General features: G+C 60.2%; 1 protein-coding gene across 3 annotated transcripts in view; it reads right to left on the reverse strand.

Annotated features, from left to right (window-relative positions):
* PFKP (phosphofructokinase, platelet) overlaps positions 1-13,362 on the reverse strand; it is a 52,063-nt gene that overhangs the window by 4,144 nt on the left and 34,557 nt on the right. The window contains exons 11-21 of one of the 3 annotated variants that reach the window (XM_087857765.1): positions 13,222-13,286; positions 12,764-12,833; positions 12,487-12,633; positions 10,959-11,029; positions 9,801-9,888; positions 9,121-9,273; positions 5,076-5,228; positions 3,206-3,370; positions 1,572-1,633; positions 1,140-1,251; positions 104-203 (exon numbers count right to left, since the gene is read on the reverse strand). In XM_087857765.1, the coding sequence (XP_087713891.1) occupies positions 104-203; positions 1,140-1,251; positions 1,572-1,633; positions 3,206-3,370; positions 5,076-5,228; positions 9,121-9,273; positions 9,801-9,888; positions 10,959-11,029; positions 12,487-12,633; positions 12,764-12,833; positions 13,222-13,286 (1,186 nt within the window). The remainder of the gene's footprint in view (positions 1-103; positions 204-1,139; positions 1,252-1,571; positions 1,634-3,205; positions 3,371-5,075; positions 5,229-9,120; positions 9,274-9,800; positions 9,889-10,958; positions 11,030-12,486; positions 12,634-12,763; positions 12,834-13,221; positions 13,287-13,362) is intronic. The other 2 variants (XM_045812971.2, XM_045812972.2) reach the window with 2 other exon arrangements.

Consider the following 13,362-nt stretch of genomic DNA (forward strand, 5'->3'; position numbering starts at 1 on the left):
AATGACAGCCTTGAAAGTCACGTAGCAACTGCAGAGCGGGGCCAACCCGCGCGACGCTGGCGGCTCCAGAGCGCCGTCCCCGCCCCCAGCCGCTGCTCCCTACCTTTGCCCGAAGCCTCCTTCAGTTTCGTGCTGATCCACTGCATGGCTCTAGCGGAGATTTTGGTTCCAAAGTTTCTGTCAAACGGGGAAGGTGCTCCACCCTGCGGGCGTCAGGGTTACGGGAGAGGTTACCGAACAGCCACGCCGGCCGGCTGCTTTTCAAATGCGGTGAAAGGTACGAGTACTTAACAAAATTCACATCATGCTTTTAAGAGATTCAGGACCAGTAAGCAGGGATTTGGGGGGTTTTGTGTTTTTGTCCTTGCATGTTTTTACCTGCTCGTATGTAGCTGGGACCTGCAGCCAGAGCTCAGCCTCGAGGCCAGCTTCCCCGTGCTCACCCCCACCCTGCGTGGGGCTGCGCGGCTCGCAGCTTCATTACTTTCAGAGGTCCCATCGGGATGTCTTAGTCTTATTTTGGGGTAGGGAGCTGGTCAGGGTTTCCATTCAGAATCGGACCAACCCTGTGGGCGAGCTTCCATAAAAATACACACATGCAGGGACGGACGGCCCTTTGGAATGGATGAGTAGACCCTAAGTTAAAGAGCCTAAGATAGCGGGGGGAGGGGAAGTAGTGCTGGGACCGGGACAGGCACGCATTCCAGCGGCTTCCGCCCTTAATCCATGCCCGCGTCCGGCTTTGTCATCTGGGGCATGCTTACAAACCAAAGCACACCCCAAGATCCCTTCCAGACCATTCTGATTTTGTGCAAATCTCAAGTTTCATTTGTCTGATACGTAAGTAGTTACTAAGGCCCAATACTGAAGTATTTAATTTGATTAGGTTTTTCCAATCAACCAGCGTCACTATGTGAACATCGATTGTTTTCCTTAAAACACCCATCTACCCCTACACAGAATTTCTGAAGTTGGCGGTATTGGGTAAGATTTTGAAACGGAACCATAACCTAGGAAAGTAAATGCCAAGATATTTAAAAACATCTCATGAGCGCACATTTTTCCCCATCACGGCTAAAACAAGGAACGCGTGTCTGCAGCGCCTCCTGGACGGCGGCCTGCCCCGCGGCGGCCCGCACCTGCTGCATGTGGCCCAGCACGTTCTTCCTGCAGTCGAACACGCCCTTGCCCTCCTCGGAGTACAGCTGGTAGATGAAGTCCGTGGTGTAGTTCTCGCTGCAGCTCTCGTTCCTGCAACGAGGGCGGACGCGGGTCAGGGCGCCGGCGGGGCGTCAGCCGGCCCGGGCCCATCCCGGCTACATGTGTTCTTTAGAAATGCCAGTGGCTTCATTAAAGAAATGGCCTGGTGATAGCTTTAAAATAAAACTGCAAGGCGAAAGTGAATTTTTCCAAAGGACCCTATAGTTACGTAAATGTGTGCGGTTTTTAACGCGATGCGCTGCTGCCCCTCCTGCATTTCTTCAGTGGTGAGAGACCGCCCCGAGGGTTTCGACCCTGTAGCCGGGTGGTCTGGCAGCCCGGGCTCCGTGACCAAGGACACGCGTCCGTACCTGAGCACGAGTCCCCTCTGGATGGTGGTCTTCATCTTCTCCGTCAGGTGCTCCACGTTGGACTAGGAGAGAGCGTCGTTTGTCCGTCAGACGGTCGTCTCGGAGCCGGTGCCCGCTGCCCTGCGACCCTAGTGCCACCTGCGGCAGCCAGTGCATCCGGGCTCGCACCGCAGCGGGACAGGACAGCGCGGCGAGCCCAGACCCGGGCGCAAATGGAGCAGAAGGGCCCAGCACATGAGGTCAGGCAGCACGCTCGACCTGGGAGGGCCGTGCTCACCTGGGCACACGGACGGCATCCGCGGGCCCGGCTTCCCTGCAGCACGCTTTCCAGAATAGAGCTTGCCCTCTGACATCGCGAATTCCCGTCACCTGTGCACTGGACCCGCCCCGACCAGGCGTCCCCTCGCCTCGCCCGCCTGACGATTTCTCCCTCGGAGGGAAGACTGGCATACCTGCCCTCGTACGATCTCCTCCCTGCCTAACAAGGGTGCGGGGCCAGAAGCTGGTACAGATGTGGATTTGCGTACAAAGTGTACGAGGAAAGGAACCCGCATCTTGAGCACAGGAAACGTGCGAGAAAAGGTGTTTGCGGGTAAGCGGATCCCAGTCGTCATCACTGGTTACGCGTCCCTGTGCCGGAGCCCAGACATGGCTGGCCGAGCACGGTCTTTAGGGGAGTTTCTGAAGTACGAATAGGTTAAGTCCGATAACGAATAAAAACATCAAGCAGGCCTCTACTCGATTTATGTGGTCCAGAAACATAAAAACACTTTCAAATCCCTGTGCTCACTTCAGCAGCACAAATAAAGTCATATTCGTATTTGTGTTTGAGTTGTGTCTGTCTTACTCAGGCTTATCCTTGTCCAGTGCCCGCCTGGAACCTTCCCGCCTGCTCCCCTCACACCCCAGCCTCCTCCTCCCACCCCAAGGGGGCTGCAGAGCCCGGCTCCCCTGCACTTGCCACTCGCCCCCCGATAAAGCTGGGGCCGAGGAACCCCTGGAGATTTGGAAAGTGCATCTCAACCTTAGGATCCCAGAGTGAACCCTGATGTCAGCTGGGGCCCCAGATGCTGACGATGCGTCAGCGTGGGGGGGGGGGGCATCTGTTCTGACAACGGTCCCACCCTGGTGGTGTTGCTGGGTGTGGGGCAGGTGTGCAGAGAAGCTCTGCCCTCACCCTGAAACTGCTCTAAAAAATACATCGTTAATTTAAAAAAATCTTTAAAGGAAACATGCAACCAGAAAGAGCAGGCTTTGAGGTTACTTCTGTCTTGTTCTTAGTGCCTTAAGCCCACCGCGCTGTGTCCTCACCGGTCCCACCGCCCCAACGGGCGCCGCGCACTGCCGTTACACCCAGCCTTCCCGGTGGGCAGGCCTCGGCGCTCAGGGAGGATGTGCTCCCGTGAGCCTCCAGCACCGACGCCCACAGGGACAGCGGTGTGACCCGCAGACGGACGTCTAACAGGAAGCTGGCGCCTCAGCTCATGCCCCTCAAGGTGGGGGTCACTGAGAGTGCATACAACCGGGTGTCCCGTCAACCCCATCGCCCTCCCCTCGGAGCCAACCACCATGAGTGCGACAAGGCGGCAGCACCAACCACCGTGTCACCCAGGGGCCCCGTGGCGTCGACGTACCTGCAGGTCTCGGATATCAAACGGCTCCTCAAAAATGTAGGCAGCGTCGGCTCCGGCGGCGAGCCCCCCCATGTTGGCCAGGTAGCCACAGTAGCCCCCCATGGTCTCGATGATGAACACACGGCGCTTGGTCCCACTGGCCGACTGCTTGATGCGGTCACACGTCTGGCCACAGAGAAGGACACGGGTCATTCCAGCGGGGGGGCGGCCAGGGCTGGGACGCAGAGATAGGCTGCAGACCCCGGCGCCACCCTGCCCTCGGTGGGTGTGCTCACCGTCCCTGCGTCCTGACACCGCCCACCGTGGGGGGCCTGGGACCAGCTCACTCTAGCTGCCCATGCAGCCTCATGGGATGTGGGCACCGACAGGCTTTATGGGCTTAGTGAGGATGTCTGCCGGGTTGGTCCTTCTGAAAAGCTCCCTGTGACGCTTGGGTTTTGGTCATCCTCAGTCTATCCCCAAGCACTACAGCCCGTGGGGGCAGCGCTACTCGGGGCTGGGTGGCTCCCAGACAAAGGCCCTCAGGAGTCTTCCAGATGCTCAGACAGCGCATCTCCTAAGGAAGCGTCTGCCACGGGCCATCCTCGGAACACAAGCTCAGGGACGAAACAGCAGGCCCACCCATCCCCCCCTTCCACGGTGGCACGAGCGCAGACCACCGCACCTGCTCCAGGGGCCACAGCGCCCGCGGCTGGCTCTGTCCGGGACAAGTGCTCTGATCCCACTCCGGCGTGCCTGGCCCCAACGGCTTTAGGTACACATTCCAGCCTCGCCCCAGCCCAGCCCACTTCCAGCACCAGCTCCAGCCACGTCCTGCCCCCGGGGAGTGGACGGGGGGGACAGCGGCCCTCAGACGCACCAGGTCCTAATCCAGCAACCGCAGCCATGCCCCCTCAGTCACTAAAACCAACACTGACAAAGCCTCAGCACCAGAGGCAGCCCCACCCTGCGCTCGGGGTACATGTAGGGGACTCTCTGCCTTTGGGGGGACAGGGAGGAATCCAGGAGCACTGACGTCCCCGGACCAGCCCTGTTCATGGTGGGAGACGCCCTGCAGTGGCAGCCAGACGGTTCTCCCAGCACTGTCTCTGGGCACGGTCCCTCTGGAGTCGAAACTCGGGGTTGCAGTTCCAACACGGCTAACGTTTTGTCACACGTGTTTTAAAAACATAAACTGTGTGAAAAGATAAGGTGGAGCTCAGAACAGGGTGAGGACAGGAAAGCGCCCGTGGACCCGGACGGGGATGTTCCAGAGAATCAGGTGTCTGCTGAACGGGTGTCTCTGGAGCCCAGGCGACGTGAACGTCAGGAACACGGCCCACCCCTGGCCGCTGTCCCTCCTCCTGTTGGGGGAGGATCACGTCCCACAGCCACCCGCCGCTGTGCTCGCAGAAGTCCTCAGCTCCAACCAGACGGTGGCCAGGGCGGGCCCTGCCGGACCCCCGAGGATGGGGACCCTCCCCGGGAGCAGAGCCTCCCACCGCACGGCCAAGGGCGTGTCCAAGCCGCGGACATGCCTGCGCTCCCCTGGAGCTTTCACATTCACACGCACAGCCTCCAGACTTGCACTAAGCCCCCCTCGCATGCCACGTCCAGGCTGGCCGTCCCCTGAGCACGAGCGCAAGCCTATTGGACACAGCCCCAGAGAGACCAGGGTCTCTTGTTTTGGGGTGTGCAAGAACGAACATCACCCGAGGACCATCCTTGTTGACGGCGGGCGGTAGGCTCTCCCTATGCTAGGAGTTCCACTGACGGACCCCGACAGGGACCCTAACTGTGGCTCATTCCTTCTGCAGCATCCGGTCCACGAGAGGGGAAGAGAAAGACCCCCCGAGTCCGCCAGCCGGATGGAGCCACAGGGCCCTCTTACCTCCACCACGGCATTGAGGCCAGTGTCACAGCCCATGCTCAGGTCTGTGCCCGGGACATTGTTGCTAATGGTGGCCGGCAGGATGCAAATGGGAATGCAAAACTCCTGGTGGCGGTCGCACGCGTCGGCAAACAGAACAGCGCTCTCGAAAGCCTGAAGCAGCAGTGCGGGCCGTCAGCGGGGCGTCCCCAGCACCCCCTGCGAGCTGCATCTGCGGGGCCGGGGGCGTGGGAGCTCCGGGTCTGCCGTGAGGGGAGTTGAGGGCGCGGAAATGCTGCCCCAGGGCATGGCCCTCCTGGAGGAGGGGACGCAAGCAGGCGGGAAGCAGAGCAAGAGCCAGGGGAAGCATGTTAGTGGTGCAGGTGTGAACAGCCGTCCTTCCTTGGCCGCTCGGAGGCAGCGAGGGAGGCCAGCTGGGAGGGAGGCCAGCCTAGCAGCTTCGTGCGGTCAGCCTCGTTAGGGACCGAGCACCAGCGTGAAAGGCAGCCGGCAGGGCGACAGGCAGCCACTGGGCTGGGGAGCCTGGCGGGCACGCCTCTGCCGTTCCTGAGCCCTTCCCAGGCCTGACACAGTAGCATGGAGGGGCCGGAGCCCAGCGCTGCTTGCGAGCCTGACCAGAACATGTTTGCCTCCGAGGTCAGAGAGAGGGCTGTTCGCAAGCACGCGGCAGAGCTTTGCGGTCTCGGCCTCAGTGTTAGCCCGAGTGCTCGTTAGTGGGCACAGGCCCACCATCCACCGTCCCTGAACCCACCAGGCTGGCTGTACGGCCGGGCGGTTTGAGAGACCACCCACAGGTGCGCAGACGCCTGCCAGGGCTGTACGCATCCCGCCTGCGTGACCACAGCGCACCTGTGGCAGGAGCGGGCACAGACAAGGGGGGCGGCCCAGGCCTCCCGGAGAGGCAGGTGCTCTCCGGGGCCTCGTGTTTCCCCGCAACACATCGGGTCCTAGAGCGGCTGTGGCCCAAGGACGTGTGGATGGCGGGCCTGTGCTGGGTTAGTCCAGGGAACGGCCAGGACTCAGGTGAGGGGTCTCTCCCCTGCCTCGCGGCACCTCCACCTTCACCCTCCTCCACCTCAGCCTGGCTCCCCGTCCCCGCACGGACCCTGCCTTTCGGCCCCTAGTCCAGCTCGGGCCCCGCGCGGAGCGCTGGCGTGGGCAGGCATGCAGCCGGCTGCCCCCGGCAGTCACAGGGCAGGCTCTGAGGCCAGGAGGGCAGTTAGCATCACTAAACCCGGCATTCCGTAACCGCCAGAACTTTCTATGTTCGGGCTCCTGCTGCTCCTCTTTTTCCCCTCAATCTCCAGGAAAATGACTGGGACCCCCCAGCGGGGACGGGGGACAGCCCTGCCAGCAGAGGGAGGGGGACGCTGGAGGAGGCGGCTGGCCCAGGTCCGGGGGAGCAACGTGGGCTTCTGCTTCGGGCTCTGAGCACAGGAAATTTACAGCACAACAGCCCTGCGCTAACACCGAGAAAAGACAAGACACTCCGGGGGAAATAACCCTGGCTCCCATCTCCTCGTGCTCCTAACTCGGGGCGGCCACCCTCCCGGCCTCCATGGCAGCACGGGGCCAGTTCTGGGGACGCCAACGCAGCCCCCCCCCCCCGCCGAGCCGCGCAGCCACGGTGGGACAGCTTTCTGAACCCCTGCTTGGAGGTGCCAGGGCCAGCGCAGCCTCCATGATGCACGAGAGGTGCAGGAGTCTGTTCTGAGTGACGCACGGGTAGCCGAGTGTATGCGCTGACGGGGAGGACGTCACCCGTGAGGACAGTCACGGAAGCGCCCGAGAACGCGACACGTCAGGGGGCCTGGGCACTGCGGACACTGGGGCCGACGGCTCCCTGCGGTGGGGCTGTGCCGAGGTCCTGGGGGTCAGCAGCAGCCGGGCCGCTACCCACCACGTGCCAGTGGTGCCCCCACAGCCCGTTCTGGCGACCAAAACCGTCCCCAGCATTGCCGACACGCCCTGGGGGCAGAGTGCCAGTGGGAGGGCGCGCAGGGCAGCCGGTGCGTCTGGACAGGAGGCCTTGGGCCCGCGGCTGGCCCGTCTGGGAAGGAGCTCCTGGGTGAGGCACGCAAACCCACACTGAACTCACTCTGGTGCTCAGTCCCTCGGGAGCAGATTGGGAAGGACGCAGGGTGCCCTGGGCCCCGTCCCCTCAGCCCCCCGACGGCACGTTTCCAGCCTGCCGCTCCCTCTACACGGCCAGTCCCGCCGGGTTCCAACCCAGATCCAAACCTCCCGAAGAACACACGACTTCACTCTGGTTTGCACCAACACAACGCTGCAAGAAACCTAGCGACATCCACACGCCACACCCGTACCCGGTCCCCACAGCATCAGACACGCTTCGCAGGCACGGGGGCGGGCGTCGAGGCCCCTCACCCCGAGCATCCGGCTCACCCCGGGTCACAAGCCAGGACCGGGACCTGTGCCAGTGAGCCCACCCACGGCTTGGGGCCTCAGCACACATGCACACCTTCTCGCCTCGCGAGGGTGGGCCTGGCATCGGCTCGGACACAAAGCTACCAACCTTGTAACTGGGAAACTGGCTTCAAGAAACTCAAGTGAATGAGAAGCCAGATTTAAGAGATCACGTAAGAAATTTCCAAATCCCTCCAAGGCGAGCAAGGTGGACCATTCAGAGTTTCCGTATTTCGTGTCTCATCTTTATAACCTGGAAACCATGTTTTGTAGCAGAAAAGCCTGGGACTTTAAAGTGGGAGACTCCTGGCTTTGTGCCAAAGAGCGTACGTCCTATGTCACGGGGAGACGAACACCAGCTGGGGCCAGGCCATGCCGAGGACAACTCCCGAGTCCACCCCGCCCCCACCTAGGAGGGTTCCAAGCAAGTGACAGTTAGGAACCATGAACTTGCAGTAGCTTCCACTGAGCGTAAGCAGACGCAAACTCCAGCCAGGGGCAGAGAAAAGAGCAGGAAAACACGGATGACGGTCACGCACAGGGAGGGACAGTGACCCTTCCACGGAAGGTTGCAGCCTGATCAGGAGAAGAACTGGTTCAGAGCAGCCAAAGCAGGTGCCACAATCACCAGGACGGCACGCGCCACGGCCCGGCGGCAGGTTAGTGGTGCAAACAGGGACGCTCCAGCGTGGACACACAGGACACACAGGGCAGGGCTTTTTAGTAAAGAAACCACAGAAAGTTGAAAAAGCTCAGAAAAGCAAAACAAAACAAAACACAAAAAAGCAAGCGCTAAGCATTACTCACCATGTGAATTTTATTTAAAGAGAATTTCTTTTATTTACCAGCACTAGAGACAAATTTGATCCCATGGGGTTAAGAATGAAAATTCTAGAAAAACACTCATGGGATTTGTGTCTCACAAGGAAAAAAAAGACTGGAGAATTTACTGACGATTTTAGATGCCAGATTAAAAAGAAGGAGACACGTATCCTGTTACGGTGCTTTAAGGTCCCACGCCACCGGACCCCGGATTTACCGTAATAAATCACATTACGGGGTGGGGTGCCTCCGTGGCTCAGGTCCTGGGATCGAGTCCCGCATCGGGCTCCCTGCTCAGGGAGGAGTCGGCTTCCCTCTCTGCCTGCCACTCCCCCTGCTTGTGCTCTCACTGCTATCTCTGTTGCTCTCTCTCAAATAAATAAATAAAACCTTTTAAAAAATTAATAAATAACGTTATGGCAGTGAAGTAAATTTGGCCCAGGCAAAAAACCCCTAACTTTAATGATTACCCGAATCATAAAACCCTAGCCCACCTGGCTGAGCTATGATGTCCCGTTACCCGATGGGCCTCGGCAGGGACGCACCATCCTGGCCGCGGAGCAGGAAAAAAGGTGGTAAAAACAAAAAAACAAAAAAACAAAAACAAAAACAAAACCTCTGGGCCTTAGATTAGAGATTGTCACACTTTAAAAAAAAAAAGAAAAAGGAAAAAAAGACTTTTCTGGAAACCAGCCCAGGTCTCGCTGCAGTCTCTAGTGCATGGCAGATAAAAGCGGGCCAGGCGCCCTGCGGGTTAGCGTCTGCGGCTCCTGCTCTGCTGGCCGCACAGACTTACGTCGGTGATGGTGTTCAGGGCGGTGTCTGCGCCGATGCTGAAATCGGAGCCCGGCACATTGTTGGAGACCGTGGCGGGGACCATAACCATAGGGACACAGAGCTCCTCGTACTTCTCCCGGGCAGCTGACAGCTCCAGCAGTCCCAGGTAGGCCTGTCAGGCAGTGTGCAGGTGTGGGGGGGGGGGAGGGGAGCAGAGCGGCCGTTAAAAACACAGGAAAGCGGTAGGGTCACCAGACAGCGTCTCGCAGAAGCGACACCACATCTCCTGTGGGCAAGGGTCTCATTATTTGAGGTCCTTACGTCTTCTTTAAAGCAAGTGGAAGGGTTATTAGGGGATCGGTCTGCGGTCCAACACGCAATTGGGAGCGATAGGGCCACGTAACCGCCCTGCTCTGACGGCCAATGGGCCTCGGATTCGAGAGAGACGATCACTTCTGCAGACTTGAAACGCGTGAGAACTCACGGGAAAGATGCATCCCAAGTGGGGAGTCCCTGACTCGGCTGCTCCGTGGCTGCCACCTGAGCGTCCCACCGCAGCGCCACGACTATCCAGTGGCCCCCGGGCTCAGGGACTACCACCCCCCACCCACCACACTGTGCTTGCCAGAAGCCTGCCCACGCTCACCCCCAAACCTACAGCACTGACGAGCCAGCAGGTGCCCAGAGACAGGGACGTACCTCAAATCCACCAATGATCAGCAGGGCGTTGATACTGTGCTTTCGCATCTGTGTGGCGATGTCCTCCAACGACTTCCCAGGCAGCGTGCTAGAAAGAGTTCAGGCAAGACATGAGGCCAGACAGACCCCGCCAGCACCTGGTGTCCCCACTGCCCCCAGCCCCCAGCCCCGGGCCGAACACTGCAGCCCCCACGAGCAGCCCTGGCTGGACAGCAGAGCTGGGGAAGAAGTCCAGGGAGTGCATTTAAAACAAAACAAAAACAAAAACCACAAATGGGAAGAAACACTCAGCTGTGCAGATCCCTGACCTCAAAAAAATCCTAACGCCACCTCAGAAACTAAAAAAAAGCACTATTAAAGCTTGTGAATACTCATAATAATTGTTTGAATGGAAACTTCCCGTCCGTGCAGCTCACCCAGCCTGCTTGCGAATAAAGCCGCACACGCTCCCGCTCGCTACTCCTCTCCCGTTCTGTCACCTAGAACCAATGGCACGCCAACACGGAGGACCAAACACACGACCGCGGGCCAGGCCGCATCCCCAGAGCCACCGACACCTGCCCCTCCTCTTTCCTTCATGCAGAGGAGACGTCTGAGCTTTCAGTACATTTAGAAGAACTCCCGGGACAAAACGGCGGGGCCTGGGTGGCCTGGGTGGCCTGAGCAAGCAGGGGCCCCGCGTCTAGAGCACAGCTGCCAGCTCGGCCCTCCGGCTCAGCCCAGAGCAATGCCTGCGCTCGAAAGGCGTGCGCACGTGGGTGTCACAGCCGGTCGGAAGGGGCCCGGGGCACACAGGTGGACATGTCTGCTCCTGGATGGAGCCCGGTGTCCCCAACAGCAGTGGCAGTGAGCCGCCGTGGGCTCCGCAGGGACTGCTAGCAGCCACCATGGGGCTCTGCACATCAGCGGAGAGCAGCGATACTGGGAGAACAGTCCCCAAGTCACATGCCTCGTCTCTGTTCCAGGGCACATCTCGGGGGCTCCCCAAAGCACGACCCAGGTCCCTCACGGGGGCCGGGCTGGCACGTGAGCCAGCGCCAGCTTCCTTCAGGATCCCCTCCCGGGACTGAAAAGCAGCAACTTCTGTGCCAGCTGCTCGTCTAGGATGGGAGTCCTTCTCCGTCCTAAGAGCAGGTCAGAATCGAGAAGGGGAATTACCGTTTGGTCCCGAGAATGGAGCCTCCTTGGCCGGTCCAACCTCCGACATCCCCCCAGCCGATCTCCTTTATCTGGCGTGCAGACACACGGTCGAACAGGGGGAGCGACAAACGAGGGAGTCAGCTGTGCAGAGGGCTCCCAGGTCTGCACCCTCAGGAGGGGCACCTGCCCAAGGGCCTGCGAGGCGCTCGGGAGCTGCCCCTGTCGTGACGCTGAGCAGGTCAGAACCCAGGACACCCAGGCCCGGGGCCTCCCACCACGTACCCCCCACCATGCAGAGCAGATCCAGACCTCGGCTGGCCATGCTCTACGCATAGGAATGAAAGAAAAACAGATATTGTTTTTCTTAACTGATGTAAAAGGAAACTTCTGTAATTAAAAATTGAAAGAAGTCTAAGGACTACAGGTGAGCCAGCTAGGCGTGGACATACGCCGTCTCCTGGGCTGGATCCCCTCCCCGCTCCTAAGAGCAAAGGTCTCGTCCACCGACCCAGGCGCCCTGGGGGTGCCCTCCGTGCACCAATTCCTCCCAAACTCCGGTGTTCAGCCCATGCTTCTTAAAGACCCTGAGCACAACCCGCCTGCTCCCCAGACGCCTCACCCCAGGGCATTGAGTCACCCCTCCACAGTCCTGTCCTGCTCAAAACCCTCGTCTTCTCTGAGCAAAACCCAAATTCCTTCCAATCACTACAAGCCACCTGGCCCCATCCCCTCCTACTCCCCTGGTCTGCTGCTGCCCTGGCCATGTGAGCCCGCCGTCCCGAACTCCCCTGGACCTCGGCGCTGTCCTCGCCCAGCCAGCACGTTCTCATGGCCTCTGTCTCCAGTCTGAGACTCCCCTCCCTGGGGCATGTCTGTAGGGTACCAGGGCAGACCCCTCCTCTGGGTGTGTCTGCAGCGCTGGTCCTTGTCCGCGATGCCACGCCCTGTGCCCCCCTGCTCGCTCACCATCCTCTCCCTCCCCAGGCTACAACCTGCGGAGAGCGGCTTCACTTTCTGCACCAGCTGGCTTCCCCGGGGTAAGAACTCAGTGCACTGCTGGGTGCACGCTGCAGCCTCAACCACATTATCTAAGCCCCTACAGCGTGGGACCTCGTGTGACTTGGTTTCTGCATAAGGAAAATGGGGCTAACATCGCAGGTTTACAGATCACGTAGGAGTACTGAGTATACATAGTAAGCACTCAAGAAGTGTTTGTTCACTCTTTCCACCAAAGCTTTTGTCTGAGTGCTTGCTGGCCCCGTCCCACTCCAACGGCACAACAGCCTCCGAGGCAACCGGTCCTCTTCCCTCCTAAGGCCGGAGCCCACGGGCCCACTAGTGCCACTGTCTGCGGACCCCAGAGAAAATCGGGTGGTGTGTTCCACGCGGAGTGTCCCTGCAGGGCCCAGAGCGCGTACCCCAGGACGGCTCTAGCGCACAGACCGTCCTGAAGAGCCGCGTCCATGTTCACCGTGTGACAGAGCCCTAGGCTCGCGGCCGTGAAAGGGAGGTCGTCCACTTCCCCAGACGTCCCCCGGGGACTCACCTGGCCTTTGGCGAAGCCCTCAAAGCCGTCGTAGATGGCGAGCATCTTGTGCCCATCCGCGATGCCCACACGCACGGCCGAGCGCACAGCTGCGTTCATCCCGGCGGCAGGCGCCCCCACGTTTATGACGGCCACGTTACAGTTGCTCTGCAAGGTGGGGGGGCACGCTGTGTCCGCGCCACACATGCCACAAGCGCATGGCAGGTGTACATCCTGGGAGGCGCGGGTCCGCGGGAAATGTGGGATGGCTCTCGGGACAGTGCGCAACGTCACCTACCTTCACGATCTGATCGTCCGGCAACTTGATGGCCAGCCGCTTGTAAGTGTTCAGATTGCTCTCGAAGCTCCTGGAAGGAAAAGCGCCATCGGGCCCAAGGTTAGAGGGTGGGTAGAACGTGAGGGGCTCCCCTGGGAGAACGGCCTGTGCCAGACGCAGACAGGCCGCACACACCTGCTCGGGGCGCTCGGGGCAAGGAGGCAGCCCTGGTATTTCCAGTGACAACGGGTACGTGCCACTTGCCATCTGCACCTCGCTGAATTCTCAACAACCCCACCGGCCAGAAAGCAGACCGCAAACCAACCAGTCCCCCAACTACCCATCAGGGCCCTCGAGCTGCAGAGCGGCGCCCTGTGGCCTGTGCCAGCCTCCGACGTTGTCCCGTGGGATGGAAGGAGCACAGCCCTGGAGCACGTGCGAGCAGCAGCCTGAGGAACGCAGGGCCCTCGGATAGTCACCTCCCGCGGAGCTGCACAGCGTCCTTGAATCTCCTCTCGTCCATGGCCTTCTGCACTTCCTGGGTCTTCAAACACATAAGGCAGAGAGAACATGTCAAGACTCAGATGTCTGTGGATGACATGGGCTGCCGTGCCCTGCCG

The sequence above is a fragment of the Ursus americanus genome, chromosome 31 (genome assembly GCF_024610735.1).
Source record: "Ursus americanus isolate L20-20 chromosome 31, mUrsAme1.1.p, whole genome shotgun sequence".
NCBI classification, from domain to species: Eukaryota; Metazoa; Chordata; class Mammalia; order Carnivora; family Ursidae; genus Ursus; species Ursus americanus.